This window comes from Pseudorca crassidens, chromosome 2 (genome assembly GCF_039906515.1).
Source record: "Pseudorca crassidens isolate mPseCra1 chromosome 2, mPseCra1.hap1, whole genome shotgun sequence".
NCBI classification, from domain to species: Eukaryota; Metazoa; Chordata; class Mammalia; order Artiodactyla; family Delphinidae; genus Pseudorca; species Pseudorca crassidens.
In genome coordinates, this window is record NC_090297.1 from 12,627,084 (window position 1) to 12,651,651 (window position 24,568).

The 24,568-nt window shown below is 57.8% G+C and overlaps 2 protein-coding genes across 21 annotated transcripts in view; one reads left to right on the forward strand and one right to left on the reverse strand.

Annotated features, from left to right (window-relative positions):
• Positions 1-16,009, forward strand: part of CROCC (ciliary rootlet coiled-coil, rootletin) — a 48,595-nt gene extending 32,586 nt beyond the window's left edge. For 4 of the 5 annotated variants that reach the window (XM_067721757.1, XM_067721734.1, XM_067721749.1 and 1 more), the window contains 13 exons: positions 108-267; positions 2,265-2,432; positions 3,629-4,001; positions 8,935-9,104; positions 9,215-9,335; positions 9,626-9,789; positions 11,231-11,446; positions 12,096-12,320; positions 12,750-12,899; positions 13,223-13,423; positions 13,629-13,760; positions 14,424-14,600; positions 15,430-16,009. In XM_067721757.1, coding sequence (XP_067577858.1) covers positions 108-267; positions 2,265-2,432; positions 3,629-4,001; positions 8,935-9,104; positions 9,215-9,335; positions 9,626-9,789; positions 11,231-11,446; positions 12,096-12,320; positions 12,750-12,899; positions 13,223-13,423; positions 13,629-13,760; positions 14,424-14,600; positions 15,430-15,516 — 2,344 coding nt within the window. In that variant the 3' untranslated portion in view covers positions 15,517-16,009. The remainder of the gene's footprint in view (positions 1-107; positions 268-2,264; positions 2,433-3,628; positions 4,002-8,934; positions 9,105-9,214; positions 9,336-9,625; positions 9,790-11,230; positions 11,447-12,095; positions 12,321-12,749; positions 12,900-13,222; positions 13,424-13,628; positions 13,761-14,423; positions 14,601-15,429) is intronic. The other variant, XM_067721744.1, reaches the window with a different exon arrangement.
• A 1,231-nt stretch (positions 16,010-17,240) lies between these two features.
• On the reverse strand, positions 17,241-24,160 carry MFAP2 (microfibril associated protein 2). 16 transcript variants are annotated; one of them, XM_067721891.1, is made up of 11 exons: positions 23,175-23,658; positions 22,670-22,747; positions 21,471-21,588; positions 20,809-20,886; positions 19,706-19,792; positions 19,493-19,519; positions 19,295-19,381; positions 19,125-19,169; positions 18,299-18,386; positions 18,006-18,079; positions 17,241-17,758 (listed from the first exon to the last, which is right to left on the reverse strand). In XM_067721891.1, exons 4-11 carry the CDS (start codon positions 20,843-20,845, stop codon positions 17,655-17,657), a joined length of 549 nt encoding a protein of 182 aa, XP_067577992.1. In that variant the 5' UTR covers positions 20,846-20,886; positions 21,471-21,588; positions 22,670-22,747; positions 23,175-23,658; the 3' UTR covers positions 17,241-17,654. The 16 variants fall into 16 exon arrangements, with proteins under 16 accessions (XP_067577992.1, XP_067577918.1, XP_067577929.1 ...); XM_067721817.1 differs by having other exon boundaries at positions 19,706-19,795; positions 23,175-23,653; XM_067721828.1 differs by lacking the exon at positions 23,175-23,658 and adding an exon at positions 23,092-23,112 and having other exon boundaries at positions 19,706-19,795.
• Between the last annotated feature and the right edge of the window lie 408 nt (positions 24,161-24,568).

A 24,568-nucleotide genomic window follows, 5' to 3' on the forward strand; every position in this document is an offset into this window, starting at 1 on the left:
AGAGCCTGCCAGACCCACTCCGGGAATCAGGGGAAGGGACCTTTGTGTAGGGCCACTCACCTACTCTTCCAGGACCTGGGGCTACCTCTGCCCTCTGTCCCCTCCAGCCTGAAGCTTGCCAGTGAGGACAAGGAACAGAAGCTCGTGCTCCTGGAGGAGGCCCGGGCGGCTGTGGGCAAGGAGGCTGGCGAGCTGCGGGCTGGGCTGCAGGAGGTGGAGCGCTCACGGCTGGAGGCTCGGAGGGAGCTGCAGGAGCTCCGGCGGCAGGTAACACCCCTGGGCAGTCACTGTGTGCGCTGGGCCACAGCACCCCCTTTTGGGAGCCGAGGTCCCTCATAGGTAAAACCAGGGCCTTGAACTATAACAAGGCTTGTTACCTAACCTTGGTATTAATGGGTGGGCTTTGAGGAATCCTCAGACCCTGAAACCGTGTGTTTGTGTGTGTGTGTGTGGATACATTTGTGTTCACACTCGCTCACATTTCTCCAAAGACTGGGTCTGGGGCTCTTGTCCAATTCTCAAAGGAATCTGTGAACAGCAAGAGGTGCAGATCCCGTGAACTAGGTCAGGAGCTGGCAACCTTTTTTTGTAAAGCGCCCAGTAGTAAATATTTCCAGCTTTATGGGCCGTACGGTCTCTGTTGCAGCCACTCAACTCTGCCATCGTAGGGAGGAAGCAGGTCTGGACGGTACCTACATGAGTGGAGTGTGTTCCATTAAAACTTTGCTTATGGACATTGAAATTTGAATTTTATATACTTTTTTTATGATTTAAAAAAATTATTTAGGCTGCATTGGGTCTTCTTTGCTGCGTGTGGGCTTTCTCTAGTCGCGGCGAGCGGGGGGCTACTCTTCGTTGCGGTGCGCGGGCTTCTCTTGTTGCGGAGCACGGGCTCTAGGCGTGCGGGCTTCAGTAGTTGTGGCATGTGGGCTCAGTAGTTGTGGCTCGCGGGCTCTAGAGGGCAGGCTCAGTAGTTGTGGCGCACGGGCCTAGTTGCTCCGTGGCATATGGGATCTTCCTGGACCACAGCTTGAACCTGTGTTCCCTGTGTTGGCAGGCAGATTCTTAACCACTGTGCCACCAGGGAAGTCCCCTGAATTTTATATACTTTTCACGTGTCGGAAATATTGTTCATCTTTTGCTTTTCTTTCAACCATGTAAAAATGAGCCGTTTTTAACTACTTAAAAATGTACAAACCATCCTTAGCTCAAGCCCTTACAGAAGCAGATGACCGGTGGAATTTGGCCTGCAGAATTTTGGCCTGCAGTTTGCAGAGCCCTGAACTAGATGATTTCCAAGCCCATCAATAACAGCAAGCATTTAACAAGTGCCTGCTGTATACTGGGCACTGCCCTGGACACTAAGGGCTCAGGCTTTCCCGCCCTAGAAGACCCGGCAGAACAGGAAACAGCCCCCTTTGGCACCCAGGCCCTGCCTCCCCAGAGATATTGCAGCCTGAATAACAAATCCCCTCCACCTCTCACCGATGTACCCCTCTACCCGGGCCCCCTCCCAATGGGCTGAAGTCCCAGGAAACATTAGGAATCCCTGAAAGGAACTGTGTGCCAGGCTCTTGCTGGGTGTTTTGTGTGTTATAGTACATTTTCATATTCCCTTTGCTGTAGCACTGTGGGGTAAGTAAGCCTCATCCCCCCACCTGCTCCTCTGGGGAAATAGGGGCCTAGAAACATCCCTTTGATTCTGCTTGTCTGAGATCAAATCCCAGTCTGCTGCTTATGAGCTGTGTGACTTTGGGCAAGTCTCTTCACCTCTCTACGCTTTCGTCTTCATGTCTGTTAAAGAGGGAGAATGTTAGTACTTACCCCGTATTGAGTTAATAGGAGCAAAGTGTTTAGAACAGAGCTGGACACATGGTAAACACTCCATAAAAGTTAGGCATCATCGTAGAGGTGAAAAGTGACCCAGAGTTCCTGCCCTGCCCTATCTCTACTCTCCACGATAGGTAGTTATGATTAGGTGGTACATTGAGGTCATTGGTGCCCAGGTGCCTGGCGTGGCTCAACCAGGGTGGAGTTATCAGGGGCAGGCTCCCAGTGGATTGGGGTGGTGTTCAATGTATGTGTCCCTAGAGCAGTGGGTCCCAAATACCCTCTGTGCCCAGTTTGGACTGGGCAGGGTATAGGGGCAGAGCTGAAAAGGCTGCCATTGAGCCTGCGGGCACTCTCCAGTACCCTGGGCTAGAAGGGGCTGTGGGTGCTGAGAATGGGTCCTAGGTCCTGCCTGTGTCCACTCTTTCTCACAGATGAAGATGCTGGACAGTGAGAACACCAGGCTGGGCCGGGAGCTGGTGGAGCTGCAGGGCCGCGTGGCACTGGGCGAGAGGGCAGAAAAGGAGGGCAGACGGGAGGCCCTGGGCCTCCGACAGAAGCTGCTGAAGGGCGAAGCCAACCTGGAGGCTGTGCGGCAGGAGGTAACTAGATGGTGGGCAGACTGCCTGGAGGAGGAGGATCCTCAGAGGCAGCCAGGCTGCCCTGGGCCTTCTCCAGTGAGAAGCAATGGGGACTCCAATGCTGGAGTCATTCTGAGAGATCACGCCTAGGACTGGTCCCTGTTCCCCACTCCTTGAGATTCTTCCCCAGGTATAATAATAGCAGTAATAACAACTGCAAGAACTGTGTAGTGGGGGTGGGGGGAGCCTTGTAGACAGAATCTTGTTTGATTCTCCCAGCAGCCTCATGATGTAGGTATAATTAGCCCCAGTTTACAGAGGGAACCAGACACTGGGGCTCAGAGAGGTCAAGGGATCTACTCAAGGTCACACAGCCACCCAGGTCTGTCAGACTCCAAAGCCTACACTCTTTTCACTCTGTGTTTTCTGGCAGTGAATCTACTGTGTGACCTTGACTAAATCACTCAACCTCTCTGTGCTTTAGAGCATTCATGGGATAGGGGCTAGCACAGCAGGGGATGTATACCAGGTCCTTGTGTAGGTCTTGTCATCCAGGAGGTGTTCCATAGATGGTCTCCATTGAAACTGATGACTGTGAGAGGTTGACTCATTCTCTGAACCAGAGGGGTATGTGTGAGTGTGTGTGACCATGCACTTCACTGGTAAATAATTTTTTACTACCTCCCCTCATTGTGGGATTTATTGATAAATTATGTGTACCGAGAGGCAGTGTGGCCTAGTGGTTAAGAGAAAAGGTTCTGGAGCCAGGGTGCCTGGCTTTGAATCCTAGCTCTCAGTTTACTAGCTGTGTGGCCTCCGGCAAGTTACATAACTGCCCTGTGCTCAGTTTCCTCATCTGTAAAATGGAGATGATTTATAGTGGTAATTAGAGTTGATTTTTTTGAGGGGAAAGTACTTAGTGCCTGGCAGTAATAATTCCTATCTGTGTAAGCATTAGCTGTTAGCTTATTACTAATAAACTGTGTACATTGCAAGGCATATACACAGAAGAAAGAGGTAAACAAATTCTAATAGTTTCCTTCCATACTCCCATGATGTTCCTGCATCTCCTGCCTGGGTGGAGACCATTAACGAAACAGGAGTTCTGCAAGCCACTTTTGGGCCCGTGGGCTCCAGGCTGAGCCTGGGAGGGTGGGTGTCGGGTTGAGGGGCGGCCTTGCTGACCCCCACCTCCCGGCCTTGACCCCTCACCCCAGCTCCAGGGAGCCCAGCGGAAACTGCAGGAGCAAGAGGGCGAGTTCCGGACCCGCGAGCGAGGCCTGCTGGGCTCCCTGGAGGAGGCACACAGCGCCCAGAAACAGCAGTTGGACCATGCCCGCAGCCTGGAACTGAAGCTGGAGGCCGCCCGGGCCGAGGCTGCGGAGCTGGGGCTGCGACTGAGCGCGGCCGAGGGCCGGGCTCAAGGCCTGGAGGCCGAGCTGGCCCGCGTGGAGACGCAACGGCGCGCAGCGGAGGCCCAGCTGGGGGGCCTGCGCTCAGCCCTGCGCCGGGGCCTGGGCCTCGGTGGTGTGTCCAGCCCTCCCCCGCGGCCCGCGCCCGTCTCTCCTAACCGGAGCGCGCCTGCTGGAGGTGAGAGAGCTCGGTGGAGAAGGGGAGGGTCACTGGGCGGGCCTCGCAGAACCTCCGCCCCTACTCTCCGACCCCATGTCCAGTTCTGTCCCGCCTACGAGGCCGCCCTTGGCCTGGTCCGCCCCGCCCCTCTTTTGATGACCAGTCTCAAACCCCGCCTCTTCAGCTAGTTCCTTGCTGAGACCCGCCTACCTGCGCCCCCCACCCCCCTTACATCACTTTCTGGCCCTTCGCTGGGCCACGCCCCTCTCGAGCCCAGTCTCTGTCCTGCCACTCACCCAGGCTGATCTGCGCACAACATAGCTTCTTTTTAAAGGGAGTAGAGGGTGGCGCTTTCTTTTTTCCATTGAAATATAGTTGATTTACAATGTGGTAATTTCTGCTGTATTGCAAAGTGATTCAGTTATACATGTATATACATTTTTAAAATATCCTGTTCCATTATGATTTATCACAATATTGAATATAGTTCCCTGTGCTATACAGTAGGACCTTGTTGTTTATCCGTTCTATACATAATAGTTTGCATCTGCTAATCCCAAACTCCCACTCAATTCCTCTCCCACCCCCCTTTCCCCTTGTCAGCCACAAGTCTGTTCTGTGTCTGTTTCTGTGTTATAAAAGTTCATTTGTGTCATATTTTAGATTCCACATTTAAGTGATTATCATATGGTATTTGTCTTTCTCTTTCTGACTTACTTCACTTAGTATGATAATTTCTAGGTCCATCCATGTTGCTGCAAATGGCATTATTTTGTTCTTTTTTATGATTGAGTAGTATTCCATTGTATGTGTATACCACATCATCTTTTTTTTTAAAAAAAGAAATTATTTATTTGGTTGCACCAGGTCTTAGTTGCAGCAGGTGGGCTCCTTAGTTGTGGCTCCAGGGCTCCTTAGTTGCGGCTCGCTGGCTCCTTAGTTGTGGCATACAAACTCTTAGTTGTGGGATCTAGTTCCCTGACAAGGGATCGAACCCGGGCCCCCTGCATTGGTAGCATGGAGTCTCATCCACTGCGCCACCAGGGAAGTCCCTGTACCACATCTTCTTTATCCATTCATCTGTCGATGGACAGTTAGGTTGTTTCCATGTCTTGGCTATTGTGAATATGTGCTGCTGTGAACATAGGGGTGCATGTATCTTTTTCCATTATATTTTGTCTGGATACATGCCCAGGAGTGGGATTGCTGGGTCATATGGCAGCTCTAGTTTTAGTTTTTTGAGGACCCTCCATACTGTTTTCCATAGTGGCTGACGGTGCTGCTTCTTAATGCCCTTAACTCCTCTGAGTCTTTGAGTCTCCACCCTTTCTAATTGACCCCTGCCCTCTCTCCATCAGCACCTCATCCTCTTCATTCTCTTGTCGCTGGCTCCACACCCCTCCATACCAGACCTGTGACCCCCATATCTACCCCAGAAAGATACACATTCAGCCCAACCCCCTTTCCAGGAACTTCTTCAGAAGAGATCCTCCCACCCGCACCTGCTCCCAAGGCCCAGGGGATGACTCTGGGAAAATCAGCACTGTGTTTCAGCGGGTGCAAGCACCCTTTTAGGGAGCATTCATCTTGTCTCGGCCTGACCCCAATCTCACCTTGATTCCTAGGGCCTAGAATAGAACCTGTGGAATCTTAGAACGGTGGGAAATTTCACTATGAGATATTGAGTTGTTGCCTCTTCAAATCCACGGATTTAGCCCCAGGATTGCATTCGTTCATTCAGTTCCGCTATTTATTAAGCACATACTATGTGCCCAATACAGTTGAAGCACTGGGGATGGAGTGGTAAACAAAACGGACAAGCAGTTCTGCTTTTATGGAGCTTATGGTCTAGGTATGGGAGTAGCAGACAATAAAAGTGCTATATAAATTAAATACAGAATGTATTGGGTGGTGGTATGAGCTGGAAAATAGGTAAGGAAAAATAAGTCAAGGGATATTGCTGGTGAGAATGTAAAACGGTGCAGCCACTTTGGAAAACAGTTCGGCAGTTCCTCAAAAAACTAAAACTTAGAATTACCGTCTGACCTAACAATTCCACACCTAGGTATATACCCAAAAGAATAGGCACTTGAATAGATATTGTCCACCAGTGTTGGTTGTAGCATTATTCACAGTAGCCAAAATGTGGAAGCAACCAAAGCGTGAGTCGGCAGGTGAATTGATCATGTGATACCATTATTATTCAACCTTGAAAAGGAGTGACATTTTGATACGTGTTACAACATGGGTAAACTTTGACAACGTTATGCTAAGCGAAATAAGCTACTCACAAAAGGACAAATATAGTATGATTTTACTTATAGGAAATATTTAGAATAGACATTCATGGAGACAGAAAGAGTTTAGAGGTTACCAGGGTGTAAGGGGGTGTGAGGAGGGGAGAATTAAGAGTTACTGCTTACTGGTTACAGAGTGCGGGGTTGTATTAGGCTGCCAAGGCTGCAGTAACAAAGTGCCACAAACTGAGTGGCTTAAACAACAGAAATTTGTGTCTCAGGGTCCTGGAGCCAGAAGTCCAAGGTCAGGGTGTCTACATGGCCATGCTTCCCCTAAAGGCATTAGGGAAGAATTTGTTCAAGGTTTCCTAGCTTCTGGTAGTTCCTTGACTTATGGCAGCATAACCCCAGTCGTCACACGGAGTTCTCCTTGAGTGTGTGTCTCAATTCCCCCTTTTTATAAGGACACCGATCATACTGGATTAGGGTCCACCCTACTCCAATATGACCTCGTCTTAACTCATGACGTCCATAACAACCCTATCTCCAAATAAGGTCACATTCTGGGTATGGCAGTTAGGACTTCAACATACGAATTTTGAGGAAATGCCACCCAACCCATAATAGGGGTGATGGGAAGGATTTAGAAACAGTGGTGGTGTTCACACAACAGCATATAATTAATGCCACTTAAAGGTGGTGAGAAAGGCATATTTTGTTATATATATCTTATCACAGTAAAATTTTTTTTTTTAATTTATTTATTTTTGGCTGCGTTGGGTCTTCGTTGCAGCGTGCGGGCTTTCTCTAGTTGTGGCGAACGGGGGCTACTCTTTGTTGTGGTGCACCGGCTTTTCATTGCGGTGGCTTCTCTTGCTGCGGAGCACAGGCTCCAGTTGTTGTGGCACGCGGGCTCAGTAGTTGTGGCGTGCAGGCTCTAGAGCGCAGGCTCAGTAGTTGTGGCGCACGGGCTTCGTTGCTCCGCGGCGTGTGGGATCTTCCCAGACCAGGGCTCGAACCCGTGTCCCCTGCATTGGCAGGCAGATTCTCAACCACTGCGACTCCAGGGAAGCCCCAGTAAAATTGTTTTTGAAGCTAAGGCCAGGACGGGAGCTAAGGTGTCCCTGTGGGAGGCAGGGAGAGCCCCGCTGAGGAGGAGGTGGGGAAGGGAAGGGTGGGAGAAGAGACTGAGGGCAAGTGGAGAAGTCCTGAGTGGCGGTACCCCTGTCCTGTGCACAGCAAGGGCCACAGCGCTGCCGGAGTGTAGCGAACCAGGTGGAGAGGTGTGGGATGTGAGGCCATGGGACACCAGACCTGCTCAAGCGGTCCTTGCAGGCCGCCACGAGGGTACCGGCGTCACTCTGAGGGGAGGGAGGCAGTGGGTAGACGTCCCGCTCTGGGTCCTCTGGGTGCTGATGGAGCCGTGGGGCTGGCTGGGTGTCACTGCTAAGGCCGACCCCCGTCCTGCAGTTCTCATTATTGACCTCCAGGTGCTGTCTCGTCTCTGTCCGCCCTGTCCCCTCCCACCTCGTCATTGCCCGTCATCTCCCAAGCACAGTTCAAGTTTTTCTGCTGGGAAATAGGGGCACCTGGGTTCAAATCCCAGCTCTGGATCTTCCAGGCTTTGAGACCAAGCAAATCACTTAACTGCTCTGAGCCTGCCCAGCCTGTGAAGGGGGGAAGTTGGTCCTTACCTCTCAGGGAATTACTGTGAGGATGAAACGAGATGATGTAGGGAAAGCATTGGCCCAGTGCCTGGCACATAGTAAGCGCTCGTTACAGGGAGGTGTTGAGGGGATGGAGTGTCCACCCTTGGACTGGGCCCAGGGGATGCAGCCCTCATGCGCTTGTGGTCTGGGTGGGAGAGGCAGACATCGGACCCCCATGAGGGTGGGATGAGCTCACCCTAACCCAGCCTGGGGTCAGGGAGGCCTCTGAGGAGTGTTCTTTTTTTAAAAAATAAATTTATTTATTTATTCATTTATTTAATTTTTGGCTGCATTGGGTCTTTGCTGCTGCACGTGGGTTTTCTCTAGTTGCGGCGAGCGGGGGCTACTCTTCCTTGCGGTGCGTGGGCTTCTCACTGCGGTGGCTTCTCTTGTTGCGGAGCATGGGCTCTAGGTGCTCGGGCTTCAGTAGTTGCAGCACTCGGGCTCAATAGTTGTGGCTTGCAGTCTCTAGAGCGCAGGGTCAGTAGTTGTGGCGCACGGGCTTAGTTGCTCCGTGGCATGTGGTATCTTCCCGGCCCAGGGCTCGAACCCATGTCCCCTGCATTGGCAGGTGGGTTATCAACCACTGCGCCACCAGGGAAGCCCCTGAGGAGGGTTCTTTACACGTAGGAATGGGCCAGGCAAAGAGAAGCCATTGAGAGAGAAGGCAACAGAAGGTACAAAGGTCCTGGTGCCTTTGTAAGAGGGAATGTTCTAGAACGTGGGAGCTGTGGGTGATGTGAAGTGGCCAGCTTGTCAAGGGAGAGGGTGATGCTGGTGGGGGTGAGCGACAGGTGATGGCAAGGAAGCTGGGCTTGGTTCTGAGGGTTGGAAGGGCTGGTCAAGGGCTAAGCAAGAGGCCGAGGGGATCCAGTTTGCGCTGTGGGGAGCTCACTGGGCTGCCGGGCTCAGCATGGACGGGCGAGATGCCTTGGGAGCCTGCAGGCACCAACCAGGCAGGAGAGGCCTGTGGCTCCTGCATCCTGAGCGTGTCTCATTCTCTAGGAAGTGGGGAAGAGCTCAGCAGCCCCAAGCCCTTGGAACGCAGCCCTGGGTCCCAGCCACCATCCCCAGGACCTGCCACCTCCCCGGCATCTCCAGACCTGGATCCGGAAGCAGTGCGGGGGGCGCTCCGGGAGTTCCTGCAGGAGCTGCAGAGCGCCCAGAGAGAACGGGTGAGGTGGGGCGTGAGTGGCTGCAGGGGGAGCCCCGTGGCCCAGGGCCCTGTGAGGGGCCGCAGGTCGTCCGAGCAGGTCTTCCCTTCCCCCCAACATTGGGGTTGCAGGATGAGCTTCGGGCCCAGACGAGTACCCTGAGTCGCCAGCTGGCGGAGGCGGAGGCCGAGAGGGACAGTGCGGCCTCACGGGCGAGGCAGTTGCAGAGGGCGGTGGCTGCGAGTGAGGAGGGTGAGTCTGACCCTCTGGGTCCTTGCTTTGCTCTCTTGTGCCCTTAGCAGCTGAGGTGGGAGGCTGTGGGCTTGGCCTGAGCCACTCCTGCGTCCCTGCCCTGGCCACCGTGGCCTAAGCGGGCTGTCTCCTCTGGGGCCCCCTCCCTGGTCAGCCTCACCCCGTGTCCAGACCCACGGACCCCCCAAGGTCTCAGAGAGGCAAGCCCTGCAGTGGGCGGAGGGCGAACCTGATTCAGGGCTCAGGCTGTGTGCCTGGCTGGGCCTGACGGAGCTGGGCGGGGGCCGCAGCCCAGCGCAGCGTGGACGGGCGGCTGAGCGGGGCCCAGGCCGAGCTGGCGCTGCAGGAGGAGAGCGCGCGGCACAGCGAGCGGGAGCGCCGGGCTGTGCTGGACCAGGTGGCTGCCCTGGAGAGGGGCCTGCAGGCCACCGAGAGCGAGCTCCGGGCCAGCCAGGTAGGCAGGAGCTGAGGGCCAGTGGGAGAGGGCGGCGGGGTGCGGGCGATCTGTGTGCGCCTGAGTGGACGTCTGTAAGGCCTCCTGTGCGCATCTCTGTTCTGTCTGCCTGGGTCTGCCAGCACCCACTGACGTGACCAGCCTGTGACTTTCTCCAAAAGCACATTCAGATTTCATCATCTTGTTCCATATGAGGTCATTAGGCTACAGAAGAAAGAGCCTGGGCGTTTGCAGCTCACAGACCTGGGTTCAAGTTCTTGCCCTGCTGTGTGATTCTCGCTTTCCTCACGTATAAAAGGGGGAGAACAGTAACTCTCTCCCAGAGACGATGCACGTGCACTCTTAACACATAGACAGTGCTCAGCGGACCTGTTTCCTTCATCTCTGTGTAGCCACACCACTGGTGTTCTGGGGGTTTTATGTGTTTGGGAGACATCTGTATATACGTGTGTGCGTGCGTGCGTACGTGTGTGTGTGTGTGTCTGGGGCAGGAAGCACAGGCCCTGGTGGTGACAGTCCAGGCCGCCGAAGCCTTGAGCCCTTCTTGCAGCGGCAGATTCCCCCCCTCCCCTCTCCTCCTCTGGCCCTCCATGCCTGTCCCCACAGCCCACCCCAGGCCTCTGGCTCCAGGCCGAGCTTGAGCTGGATTGTTGTGTCTGCGGCTCCGGCTCTGGCCTTGGGCCCAGCCACAGGGGCCGCGGGAGGAGGCCAGGAACAAAGCTGGGCAGGAGCCAGAGTGGGGCTGCTGGGCCCAGACATGGCAGGGTTGGGGCTCTGAGCAGGGTGGAAGCGGGGCAGGCCTGGACGCTGTTGTAATAACACCCCCTTGCCCCGCCCTGTCTCTAGGATGGTGACAGGAAGAGAAGGACCCCTGTCTGTCTTCCTGCCCTATCCCCACTCCCCAAGTCTCCTTCACCAGCTGACCCCACATCGGGAAGGGAGGAGTATCATCCCCTAAAACCCGGCAGGGCCCAGGGCTCCTGCCCGACTCAGCTCAGGTCCCACATGCAGCTCTGGGCCCGCCTCTGGAGAGCGATGCAGCAGAGCAGGGAGGCCCTGGAATCTGCATTTTTACACCTTCCACCCTCACCGCCCTGGGGCTCTGTAAACACCCAGGTTGTGGCGTCCCTGGACCAATCTGGTCCCTCGACCACACAGAGGTGAAATAGGCCCAGAGAGCAGGGACGGAGGGATGAGCCTGGATCACACAGCCTGTGAGACTTGGGCAAACTGGAAAGTGCTCTGGGATCCTCAAGTCACCCTGTGAGCATGTGGGGAGACGGAGGCCCCAAGAGCATCAGGGGCTGGCCCTGGGTCACACAGCAAGTGGTGTCTGTGACCACTTCCAGGCTGCTCCCCACTTCCTCCTAAGGGTCCTGAGGGATGTGGGAGGCGTGGGGTGGGCTGCACAGCTGGGGCCTGAGCCCTGCCCCACCCACAGGAGAAGATCAGCAAGATGAAGGCCAACGAGGTGAAGCTGGAGAGCGACAAGCGGCGTCTGAAGGAGGTGCTGGATGCCTCTGAGAGCCGCAGCGTCAAGCTGGAGCTGCAGCGGCGCTCGCTCGAGGGGGAGCTGCAGCGCAGCCGCCTGGGCCTGAGCGACCGGGAGGCCCAGGCCCAGGCCCTCCGGGAGCGGGTCGACTCCCTGCAGAGGCAGGTGGGTCCCCTCCCCTGACCTCAGGCCCCTCTTCTGCATGCCCTGTGCCACGTGCGTTATGGGGACTCTGTTTGATCCTCCCAGCTACCCTGCGAGGCAGGTATTATCATCACCCCATTTCACAGATGGGCGGATGGAAGCTCACGGAGGTGACATCATTGCCCAAGATCCCATAGCTAATAAGAGGCAGGGCCAAAATGAGAATTCAGGACTGTTTGTTGACGGAGTCTGCACTCATAGGAGGCATGTGGGACCAGTTAGAGATATAGATTTCACTCATTTTCTTTTTTTGCCTTGGCCGCCAGGAAGCTCAGCTCTAACTGGAATGTTCAGTAGCTCTGCTAGCCCTACACTGTCACCCACCTAAGTCAAGAACACAGAAAATCTCAGGGTTGTGGTGGTTACCCTTTCTTCTCCATAACAGGGAGGAAAGGGGAATGAGAACCGGCGGAAGACCACGGGGTCTGGGACAGCCAGGTTGATGGCATTCTGCGTGAGGGTAGTTAACTGGCGGTGCAACTGGGCCCAGGTTGTAGTCACCTGAGCCAGTGGGAACGCATGGGAACAGTATCAGTGAGAAAGGCCTAGAGAGAGGTGGCAGGGGCTTGGGTTAGGCACACCTGGACCATCCTGTCTGTCTTCCCACCAGGTGGCAGACAGTGAGGCGAAGGCGGGGACTCTGCAGCTGACAGTCGAGCGGCTGAGGGGGGCCCTGGCCAAGGTGGAAGAGAGCGAGGGGGTCCTGCGGGACAAGGTGCAGGGCCTGATGGAGGCTTTGACCCAAAGCAGCGCCAGCCTCACCAGCACCCAGGACAAGAACCTGCACATGCAGAAGGCACTGACTGCTTGTGAACATGACCGCCAAGTGCTCCAAGTATGGGGGTTCCAGGGTCTGGCTGCGGGCGGGCCCAGTGAGAGTTAGCCTACAAAGGCAGGCTTGGGGGCCCTGGTGGAGAGCTGACCCCTGGGACGGTCAATAAGAGCTGCCTTTGAGGGAGGGGTGGGCCCAGTAAGAGCATCAGCCAATGAGGGGAGGCTCTGGGGGGAGTTGGGATCAAGCCTACTAGGACAGGCTGCAGGACCCAGGGGCAGGCTAAGGGAAGAGCTGGGGTCTGAGGGCTTCCCCACCTTGTGTAGGTCAGTGGCTAGGCTGTGGGCCAGGCCTGCTGTCTGGCTTACTCTCCAGGTGAGAGGACTACCTGTTTAAGGGGCTGCGAACCTGGCCCGGAGGTCCCGAGTAGAGAGGAGCCCCTTGCCTCAGGGCTCCCAGGACAGCCTGGCACCATCAGCCCTTGTCCCGCAGGAACGGCTGGAGGCCACGCGGCAGGCGTTATCCGAGGCAAGGAAGCAGAGCAGCTCCCTGGCCGAGCAGGTGCAGACCGTGCGGGGCGAGCTAGCGGACCTGGAGCTGCAGCGGGCGGAGTCCGAGGGCCGGCTGCAACAGCTGCAGGAGGTGAGGGCCAGGGTGGCCCTTCCGTTCCCAGGACCGTGAGGCCCTCGGCGTCGGGACCTTCTCACCTATCTCCACCTTATCCCAAACCTAGGCCCAGCCTCCTGTGAGGAAGCGTGGTTCACTCAGTCCATATCCCCATTATACAGATGGAGAAACTGAGGCCCAGAGAGAACTGTCTGGCCTCGGGTGACCATTCCCTGACGTGGGCCTCATAATAGCCTTACCTAGAAAGTGGGCCTGGCAGGCTGGCATCATCATCTCCAAGCTTCTGATGCACACCCTGAGGCCCAGAGGGATTAGGGACTCGCTGGCTTCTGCTGCAGGCGCTGCGGCAACGGCAAGAAGGTGAGGCTGCGGCCCTACACACGGTCCAGAAGCTGCAGGATGAGCGGCGGCTGCTGCAGGAGCGCCTGGGGAGCCTGCAGCGTGCCCTGGCTCAGCTGGAGGCCGAGAAGCGGGAGGCGGAGCGCTCAGCCCTGCAGCTAGAGAAGGACCGGGTGGCCCTCAAGAGGATGCTGGACAAGGTGGGCTGTGTCCCTAGGGCCCTCCCTTCACTTCCTTGGGTCCCAGCCCTGGTTGGTCCCCGCTGTGTGTCCCCAGGATGTGGGGGCTGCAAGTCCCCCTGGCCCTGCTACCTGTAACCCAACACCCCTTTCTGAGCTGCTCCCACTTCCTGGGACCTCCCTCCTTCCCCGGGCACCCTGACCCCCTCCCGCTGTCCCCACTTAGGTGGAATGGGAGAAGCTTCGCAGTCACGAGGACACGGTGCGGCTGAGCGCAGAGAAGGGCCTCCTGGACCACACGCTCACAGAGGCTGAGTTGGAGCTGGCCGAGGCCCGGGGGCAGATCCAGCTGCTGGAGGTCTAGCCCCTGCCCACCCAGCCCTGGACACGCTTTCTCTCCCCAGCCCTGGACCCAACTCCACCCCCACAGTCCACAAGCCCAGAGCCTTGGAGGGGGTGCCCAGAGCCAGGTCCCAGAGGGAGGGGTCCTCCCCAGAGTGGAGAGGAAAGAGACCTGTCAGCACACGCGCCTGTGTGCTCACGTTGGTTGTGGACGTGAAGAGCTATGAGTGTATGTGAGAGTATTCTTGCGCGTGTAGCACGAATCTGGTGCATGGATGTGGCATATCTAAGTATTAGGGCTATATCTGTATCTTCGCGTACAGGTCTCTTCTTGTATGTAGATGTATGTAAGAGTACTGGGCTTTTGCACATATGCATGCATCCGTGTGAACACAGGTTTTTACATGCTTTTATCTATCTTATCTATCTATATCTGTATACACATATGGGCTTGTCTCTGTGTTTGAATATGTCTGTGTGTGTGTTTGTGTGCCTGAACGGGGGTCACTAACTACCCTGACCCAGGATTTGCAGGCCAGGAGGGCTGGGGGGTGGGTGGGAGAAAAACAAGGGTCTCTCCTACAGCCCCTGCTTTGCCCCAAGGGGCCCTCAGGCTCTCACCCCAGGGAGGTGCCTGACACCCTTCGGCCAGAGGCCTGACCCGTGGGCCCTCCTGCAGGCCCAGGTGGCAGCACTGCAGCAGAACCACAGCCCAGCGCGGCTGGAGGTGGATGAGCAGCGGCTGGAGCTGCAGCAGGAAGTGGATCGCCTGCGCAGTGCCCAGGTGCAGACGGAGCGCACTCTGGAGGCGCGGGAGCGGGCCCACCGGCAGCGGGTGCGTGGCCTGGAGGAGCAGGTACTCAGGCCTGGTGGGCTCTGGCCCTTCCCCAGGGGGCGGCAGCATCGGCAGGACTCCCCCTTCAAGAGGCTGGGCCAGGATGGAAGTGTGGAGCTGGGGGAAGGGGGCGGAGGAAGAGGAGGGGGCGAGGGAGAGGAAGAAGTGGGGGCAGGGAGAGGGCTGGCAGTAACCTCTTGGGTATAAGTGGTCAATGGCACCCATAACTGAAACGGTCCGGGTGGATCTGTGCTGCTATGAGCCACGGCTGGACACGGGCTCAAGTGATGTCATTGGAACTCAGTCCCCTTGCCACGGCTCCATGCCCGGGCAGGCCGTTTCCCCGGGTGGCACAGGTGGCCTCAGCAGCTCCAGCCTGGGGTTATCCTAACAACCCATGATCCCAGCGGAGAGGGGGGCCCTTTTCCCTGAGGTCAGCAGCACAGGTCCCAAGGATGAGCCTCATTGGCCAGCTGAGACCGCAGGCCCCCTCGTGACCATCTCTGCCCTGATCATGTCTGCAGGGCAAGGCTGCTTTGGTGGGCCAGGCCTGGGTCACAGGTCCACCCCTGGAGTCCAGCTAGCTCCAGGCCTGGCCTAGTGGTGAGAGTGGGGATGGGTGGCCCCCAAAGAGAGGCCGAGCAGTCTGGAGACACCCCACTGCTCCATGGAGCAAAATGAGAAGGGGAGGAAATACCCTGGCTCTTAATGACACCTGGTTTTTCTGAAACAGGCAGCACTGGGTCCCTTCTGGTGTCCTTCCCTCAGCCACACCCCACCCCCGCCGCCCTGCTTTTTCTGAAACCAGGCTGGGGTCCCGGGCTGGCCCTACCGCCTCTTTCTTCTCCAGGTGTCCACACTGAAGGGACAGTTGCAGCAGGAGCTTCGAAGGGGCTCAGCTTCTTTCTCCCCCTCCTCCGGCCCCCCAGAGAAGTGAGCACCTTGCCGGCGGGCACCCTGGAGAGCAGCCCCGTGGCTGGGGCGGGACAGGGGAGGGGGGACTCCGGCACCAGGCCAGACCCGGCAGCGCCCTCCCAGCCTCGTCAGAGCCGACCACCCTCTGTGGGCTCCCCACTCAGTCCAGCCCCCTCTCCCCCAGGATGAGCCCGTGTGAGGTCCCCCAGGACCAGTTTGAGGTCCTCCTTGAGTGTCTGAGCCAAAGCCAGGGGTTGGAGAGACCTCCCCCCACCTTGTCTCTGGCCAACCCTGGAGCACAGGTTCACGGGAAAGAGAAGGGATGTCCAGGCCTGGGGCAGGGGACCTTCTCTGGCTTCCCAGAGATCTCTTTGCCTTAGTTCAGAGTATTTGTCAGGAAATTCCTCAGAGTTCAGAGTCCCTGTATTTTTGTACCTTTTTACAATGTTAACTGTTCAGAACTGTTGTGTTTTTTGTAACAAGACGACCCCATTTAAAAAAAGACGGTTTGTACAGATGTGTCCCTTTGCTATTAATGTGCCTTCTCCACCTGGGAGACAGGAGGGGGGACAGGAGGGCCCTGGGGCCAGAGGGATGGGGTCCCCTAGTGGGTGCTCAGGGAGATGGGGGCAGCTTTTGAAAGGCCTGTGACGAAAGGTAAGGAACTTACCAACCTCACAGGATGTCGAGATGGGGAGGCCTCCAGGGTCCTGGGCCACCCACCCCATTTAACAGATGGAGCTGTTGAGGTTTGGGATGGGACCCAACCTGTGCCGCTCGACTCTTTCCAGCTGAAGCTTTCTGCTCTTTTCTCTGGCTCCTCCTCAGGACAGGGCCCGCCCTCTGGACAGTAACAGGCATTCCAGGCGGTGTGGTAAACAAGTGCAGGCCTGGGAGTGGACGTGGGGTCTTGCCTTGGCTCCACTGGGTGATCCTGGGCAAAGCCGCTTAACCTATCAGAGCCTCAGTTTGCTTCTCTGTAAAATGGGAACGTGCCTCCCAGGGTGGTCATGAGGAAGTACACACAGAAGATGCTCAGTGAGTGTTTCCAAGGAGAAATTCCATTCATCTCATGGAGTCCAGTGGAGTCAGGGTCCACCCCAGCCCTGCCACTTACCACTGTGGACCCTTGGGTGGCTTACGTAATCTAGGCTTAGTTTCCCTGTCTGTAAGATGGAAATATTAACTACCCACCACATAGGCCTGGTTGCAGGGTTAAATAGGCCTGTGTGCTGAGCCTTCAGCCAGAGCCTGGTCTCCTATGCTGGTCAGAGGGAGGTGTTGTAACAGCTTGCCCTGTTTCTGCCCTCTGAACTGCACCAGGCTTCCCTCCTGCCAAAGCCCTTGATATCAGAGTCCACCAACCTTGACCTGCCTTCCACCCTATACGCTTCCACATGGGCGGCCTCTCATCTTGCCTTGCACCCTTCTCTGGTGATGGGGCACTCACAGACTCACCAGGCAGCCCTGACAATGAGGAAGCTATATTCCTGAACCTTCTATTTCTGATACAACCCCCTGCAACACACACACGCACACACACACACCCTGGGGGCGGGGGGCAGTTGTCATGGCCCATTTCTGGGTAGGTCAGAGCTGAAGCGGGTGGATGAGGAGGCACGGCCACAGGTCACCTGAACCTACCCTTCTCCCGAAGGGGCCTGGGAGCCTCTCCGTGAGGACATGCAGTGTTGAGGCAGCTGGCCATCTCCTCTGTGCCCGCGACCGAAAAAGTGACTCTGAATCTTTTGTAAAAACCTGTTTTTAATTTTGTATAAAATAAAGGTGGTCTATGCCCAGGGGCTGTAGGAAACCCAAGCAGACCAGCTGGGGTGAGGGTCATAGCCTACCTTGGGGGTGGGGTTGGAGTGGGGGACTGTCCTCAGAGGGATGGAGAAGGCACATCAGGGGCCCAGGTCCCACAGAGAGGCCTGGGATGTCCCCCACCTGGGGGCGGAGACTGGACACTGGGGAGCCCCCTTTGTGCCCCAAGGGTGGCCGCAGGCTGGGGGAAGGGCCTGAGGCAACCCCCGGCGCTGCAGCCACTAACATTTTACGGGATAAGAGGAACGTCTGGCTGGGGAGAAAAGCACCAGGTCAGGCAGAGCCTGAGGGCCCCAGATCCGAGGAGGGTCCAGGGCTCGGGGTGCCAGTTCCACCCTAGCAGCCCCCGCAGCTCCTGGCACAGGAGGCTGCCACAGATTGGCACAGGCCGCTGCTGGCCATCACGCCACATTTGGAGAACTTGTCACGACACAGGTCAGCTGTTGGGGGTGGCAGGAAGGAGTGGGGGTCAGGGTGCGGCTAGGTGATGGAAACTGCTACCCCCGCCCCAACCGTGGTGATGGGGGATGTTCTGAGGATAAAAAGCAGCCGGGAGGGGAGCTCAGGATTCCCCGGAAGTGGCCCTGGATTGAACACACGTTTAATAAACATCAGATGTGTGGACGCGTGGATGGATGACGAGTGGGCATGGGGGCAGGGGAAAGAGGAGGGCGGAGGCCTTCCTACCTCGCAGGAGCTCCTCGTGGGCACAGACCGTGCGGACACAGATTTCCTTGTTGATGACATACACACGGCGGAGGCTGAGAGGGACAGAGGGACGGGGCCGGGAGAAACGTCAGCCCCATCCTCACCCTGCCCCGCGGGAGAGCCGGAGACCCAGCCCCTAGGCCTGGGCGTAACCAGAGTTGAGCTCAACCTTGGGACTCACTAGCTTTCCCCACTCCCACGTTGCTGGCTGGAGCTGTGGTCCCCCCCGCTCCCCTGCCACCCCCGACCCCCCAGTCCCTGCCTGCGCTCACCTGTAGAAGCAGACCTCGTTGAGACACTGTTTGCAAGGCTTGTGTATGGAGTAGAGGCGGGTACACGGGTACTGCTCCTCGCGGCAGTCTGAGTGACAGGTGGGATCACACTTGGGGGGCTGCAGCTGGGGGCTTAGAGCTGGGTGGCGGCCCCCAACCGCACCCATGGGAGACTGGCTCTCAGGGCCTAGGTACCCCTGCACCCTCAGGCCCAGCCTAGACCTGCGTGCACACACCAACACACGCACACGCGAGCACTGTCGGACCTTGCGAGGCTGCCCAATTTTACCCAGTATATTTATACATATACAAATTCACAACCATGCTTGGAAGCATATATTCAAACACAAATCTATACCCGCACAGTCACAAAGGTCCACAGCAGCCTCACAGGAGGTCCGCACACTCACACGCTGAGCTGTGAGACGGGGTCCCTCACACACAGGCTGGCTCTTGGCCAGGGGAGGCCCGCTGAGCTGGCCTGGGCTTCCTGCCCCATCCTCGCCTCTCCTGCCTCTGAGCACTACCCTGTCCTGCCGCCGGCGTGCTCCCGCCCCAGTGTCTGGGAGTAGAGGCGCCTCCTGAGGCTGCAGCCAACTTGGCCTCCAGCTGGGCCCAGGGGCAGGGGGATCTCCCAGAGCTGCCTCAGGGGGGCCCTGGAGTTGCCAGCCCAAAGCAGGGGCACCTCTGTAAGCCCCTCATCCCGCCATCTACCCCAGCGAGAGCAAAAGGCCTGGCTTTCTCTGTCCTCCCAGTACCGCACGCCACTGCACCCTAACTTCCGGGGCCATGCCTCTGTCCCTCCAGTTGTCAGGAAGGTTCTTACCCAGAGGCCCAGGCTCCGTGGGCTCCGTCTCTACAGTTCCTGGTTCTGGTGTTGGGGGAGAGGCAGGCAGAGATCACTGGGACGGGTCTATTCAGGGCAGGGTGAGGTCACCTCTCCCAGCCCCGGACAGACCTCCCCACTCCCGGGGCTGGCTGGAGCTGGTGGCCTACCTAAGGTGGGAGCTGGGATGACTTCCTGTTGGACTTGCTGCTGGGACTGGAACTGAAACTGCTCCTCCGGGGGCCGAGGAGTCACCTCTGCAATGAGAGATGATGAAAGGGTCTGCTCCCCTACTCCCATCGCCCGCAGGTCTCTACGGACTCCCCACCCAGCTGCCTGCCCATCCTATCCTGCCCTCAGCCCTTTACCTTGATAATCATAGTAGTCCGGGTTGTCTGAAAATAAAGATGAATGTGGAATTGGTGGGGGTCAGGCTAGCCCCCAGCCCCAGGTCACAACTGAGCAAGGGACCATACCCCGAGATTCCCATCGCCCTACCACCCCACCTGATCCCTGGCTGAGCCATGCAGATCCAGGGAGCAGGGCTGGTGGGGAGGCCTGGGGGCGGACAAGGCGCTTACCGATCTGGTCGCTATAGTGGGTGTACTGGACGTGGTCTGGGAACGGAGGCAGCGGATCCAGGTCGTACTGGCCCTGAGCCAGCAGGCCTGCTGTGGGGAGGCAAAGCTGAGGGGACGTCCAGCAGGGAAGGGCAGCAGAGGCCCCAAAGCACTTCTGGGGAGGGTAGGTAGAGGTCCCTAGGGCAGGCCTGTAAGACCCTAAGATCTCAACAGACTCTAGACCCATAGGAGGCAAACGCCTTCCTTGACCATAAAGGCCCTTATACTCCCTGGTCCTGTGTCGCCTCACGGGTCATGTCCTGCCCCTCTCCCCCATGCCGGCCGCTGCCTGCCCCAAGGCCTTTGCACTTGACTCTCCCTGGGCCTGTCATCCTGATTTGCTTCTCCTCCTTCAAGTCTCAACTGAAATTTCAGCTCTGCTAAGAGGCCCTCACTGGCCCACCCACACTCTCCATCTCGTTCTCCTGTTTATTTCCATCATAGCACTCAACATAATCTGACACTTATCACATCTCCCTTCCCTAGACTGGCAGGCAACACCATGAGGGCGGGGTCTGTCTGCCTGGTTCATCACTGTGTTCCCAGGGCCTAGCTCAGTGCCTGGCCCAAAGAGGGAGCTCCACAAATATCTGTTAAATTAATGGATGTTAGACCTGGCAGGGCCTTTGGGGTCCCCATTGATAACTCCTCATTTTGACTAACAGGGACTTCTCCAAGGTCAAGATTGTATAGGTTAGTTGGGCCCCAAAGGGGTCTAGAACCCAGGCCTTCAGACTCCCTTTCTTAGGGGCCTCCATTCCTGCACCTCAGCTCCTGGGAGGGTCAGTAAGTAAGAAGAAAAATGTGGATCCTGGTGTCTGGGCCCACTCTCCAGAATCCTGCCAGTCTGCTGCTGTGGAGGGTTGAGGAGGGGCCCAGGAGGTGCCTCTAGTCTTTGGGAGGGGTTGCCAGCCGTCTGTGGCCCAAGAGGTGGACGGCCCTGGGAGCGATGGAGCTGAGTTCTGGCCATAGGACACGACAAAAGCTTACTGCCAGCTCCCTCCCCCTACAAACCCCACTCCCACCCACATAAAGGGAGCCCCACCCACCTAGGTGCCACTTACCAGGCAGGAACAGCAGGAAGAGGTAGGCAGCTCTCATGGTTACACAACAAGGCGGGCTGGACTGGTGTCAGGGGACAGCTGGAGGAAGAGGAGGGAGCAAGCTGCCTCGGGCCACTACCCCAGGGCTGCAGAGCCCACTTCTGCTGCCCCGAATTCAGCCTGGAGAAGGAGGGATTCGGAACAGAAGCCAGGCAGGTGGAGGGTCATGGAGTCTGGGCCCAGGGGGAGGGGACTACTTTGGACGGACATCCTCTGTCCCTGATGGCCCACTGGGTGTTCAGGTCCCGAGGGACTCGGCCTCCATCCTGGCTCCAGAGCTGGTCTTGACAAATAGACCCTACCCTGCCCTGCTCACTAAATGGACATTTCTAATCCTCTATCAGCCCTGCCCCTGCTCTCCTTGCCACAACCCATGCCCACCCTCTGGTTCAGCACTTCCCCAGGTGTCTAATGCACTGATCCTGACCCCAGGCCCATCCTCGGGACCCCAACCCTGCCCAGCCAACATCGCAGCCCAGACTCAGCAGGAAACCACATGTGTGCCTGGGCCTCGGGGGCCCCTGGGACAGCCAGGCCTGGGCAGGGTTCCCACCCCTAGAAGATTCCTCTCCTGCCAGGCCTCCAGGCCTCCCAAGACCTGGCTGACTTCATCGCACACTCACGAGACTGAGACTGAGGTCTACTTGTCTGCGGCAGCAGGAAGCACTTAGGGTGGAGTCTGAAAAGCGCCTCTCCAGATCCTAGAGGGTAGCGCTGAAGGGGACCGTGATGTCCCCCAACCTGACATTGTATGACAAGTGTTATGTGGGTAGTTTTTTGGGGAGAGGGCCGTGGTCCTTAGCTTTCACTGGGCTCTTGAAGTTCAAGAGCTTCTGGTTGAGTCTAGCCTCCAGTCTTTGACCCCACAGTGGACTTGGCAGAATCTACAGGTCCTCTTGTCCAGTCCCAGCTCAGTGCGGGGCAGCCCCAAGGCTGTCAGCCTTCTGCTAGGAGGGCTGGGAGAGAGTCCCCGGGCTCACCCATCCGGAGGACCCCCGCCCTGCCACAACAAAAGGAGTTCTTCTGGACAGCTGAATGGAAACCTAACTTTGCCCCATCGTGCCTTGCCCAGGGAGTCGAGGGAGAGGGGGAGGGAAGGGGCAGAAACATGGGCATCTTTCCCTCCTTCTGTCCAGTCCCGACGCTTTCGTGACCCGCTGCCTGTCTCATACATTCAGCCTCTCACTCCCTCCTCAACCCTAGCTGCAGTCGATGGGGTGGGTGGGGATGAGGTGGGGGGGCGGAGGCGAGACCTGTGACTCAAGCTGCCCCCCAGGCCGGGGACATCTGGCTCCCACATCCCCATTCTGAGCACCCTTGGCCTCCTCTTGGTGGGGGACTGAAAGGCCTGGAGCTCCCCTCAAGGCCTCACTGTCCCCTACTTGCCCCCCAGGCTGGTGGCAGGCAGGCTAGCTGGAGCTGTCACCACTCAGGAGAAGGCCCCGAGCTGGGGAGGTTGGTTGGGGGGCGGCGGGTCCTGTCGGTCCCCAAAGCCCCTCCTAGGCCTCTCAGGCCCCTGCAAGGAGTCTTTCCTCCCCTCGGAGGTTGAGCACCCAGGCCCAGGCTTATTGGGGGAAGGAGGGCTGGGCTGTAAAGAAGAGAGTCCCTGTGGCAGAAGCGGGTCCCTCCAGGGGACCACACCTCCAAGCACATCTAGACGACAGACTGTTTGGGTGTTGGGAGGCCGGGACCTGACTAGGAGGCCTGTTCCTGGACCCTGGCCCCTTCCACGGCTGGGACGCCTCCTACCCTCTGTGCCTGGCGAGGAGGGGCACTAGCGGGGCCTCCTCCGGGCCCCCTGCCCCCACGCTCACTGACTCACTCTGCTGGAGGCTCTGTCTGCTCCAGAGGCCGGGCTGGGGTCCGGCTGGAGGAAACCAGATGTTGCAGCGCCGCACAGCTGGGAACAATCAACCATGGAAACTTGCTCGGGCGCGCTCCCTCGCGCTCTCTCAGTCTCTGATCTCTCTTTGTCTCTCCGCGTCTCTGTCCCCGCCGCTCCCGCCGGACACCCACACCCCAACCGCCGCATTCCAACCTCCCAGGGAGAACAAAAGCCGCCCCATCCCCGACGCCCCCCAAATCAGGCTCCCCTCCCTTCCCAACTTGCGTCTTCCCCTCCAAACGACCCCAAACTTTCCAAGTGCCCTCTTAGCATCTGCTCAGACGGCCCCGGACTCAGGGATCCCGAAAGGAAAGCCGCCCCCAGGATCGAGGACCCGCAGAGACCCGCACCCTCAGTACCTGGGGGCCCTCCGACGTCGCGGCCCACGACCCAGTCCCCCCTTGCGCCCCCGGCCCGGTCAGGCCGCCAGGCCCGCGCCTACCTGGCCGGGTCACTCCGCGGCCCGCTCCGAGTCCGCCCGCCGGAGCCGCCCCTTTGCCCGCTCCGAACCCCCCTCCGGGCCCCCGACGGGGCCGGCGCCCGCCCTCCAGCCTGGATCCGCTGGGTCCTAACGCGAGCGCCGCCGCCGCCGCCGGGGCCGCCACGCCGCGACCTCGGGTCTTCAACCCTCTTCTGGGGGCAGCCCCGCGGGGAGGAGGCGCCCGCGGAGCCAGCCTCACGTCTGTTCAGCACTTTCCGCTGTGCAAAGTGCTTTCTCCTCACGGCCTCATCACAGCTGGAGCGCAAAGTGGTGAGATGGGTGAAGTGGGCGTGCTGCCCCCATTTTACAGAGGAGGCTCGGGAAGATGATTCGCCTCCCGCGGCTCAGCGAGACAGAGCCTTGCCCTCCCTTTTGGCTTCTCCCAGCTTCCAGGACAGCCTTCCTGGCCTGGTTTTCCTTCTGCCTCTCTGGTTGTGCCTTCCGGGTCTCCCTAGCCAGCTCCTGGCCACAGCTGCCTTCCATAACCAGCATTTCTTTGAAACCACAGGCTACAGGCTACTGGGCCTGGCCACACGAATGTCCCCAAGGCACATCCAATTCAACAGGATCCAAGTCCAAATTCACAACATCCCGACCTTTCCCAGACCTGGCCCTTGAAGGTGTTCCCATGCAGGGAATGAGCCCACCGTCCTTCCCTCACCCGGCTAACTGTAACTCCCGTGTGCTCACCCCCTGCAGGCAATCCAGCTCCCACCACTACTTCTGACTCTGTAATACCTCCAATCTAGGCCTTCCCAAACGGGCCCTGCCCTCACCCACTCACCTCAGACAGGGTGGGGGGCAGGGAGGCTTCTACCTAAAGCCTTTCACTGGTTTCCCAAGGTACCCGGGAACAAGGCTAAACTCCCCCGGGGCCCCCAAAGGCCCTACCTTTCATCACAGTCTGGCTCTGCCTCCTCATTCCCTCTGCCTGGTCTCCCAAAAGCCTCAATGGCTTTCTGGCTGATTCTCAGTAAACCCCTCCCTTCCTCCACCTGCCACCAGGCCTTTGCTCAAGATGTTTCTTCCTTCTGCAACACTGGTGAGGTTTTCCTCCTTCAGATTATAGATCAAGCCCTCCCTTCCTCAGAGGCGGCTTCCCTTTCTCCCTGTTAGAGCTCTTAAGCATCTTCTGCTTTACCGGTCACAGCTGTTGCCCTATGTCTGAGACCATGTGAATCCCGCCCCTCTCCCCGAAGAGCCTGTCAGCCACGTGAAGACAGGGACAAGGTCTGCTTCTGCTCATCCTCAGTTTTTGCTCACTAGGCACAGTGCCAGGCTCAGAGCAGCTGTTCGGTAAACATTTGTGGAATGAATAAATGATGTACAGTGGATTCTCCTGGGAGGCTGGCCGG

Bases quoted from the DNA above. Each gene is read 5' to 3' on its own strand.
- MFAP2 (XM_067721850.1), bottom strand. From the start codon at position 20,845: ATGAGAGCTGCCTACCTCTTCCTGCTGTTCCTGCCTG. The intron at 19,520-19,705 runs GTAAGCGCCTTG...CTTTATTTTCAG, and splicing joins CCACTATAGCGACCAGATCG to ACAACCCGGACTACTATGAT. The intron at 17,759-18,005 runs GTAGGAAGGCCT...CACCCCCAACAG, and splicing joins CCACGAGGAGCTCCTGCGAG to CTGACCTGTGTCGTGACAAG.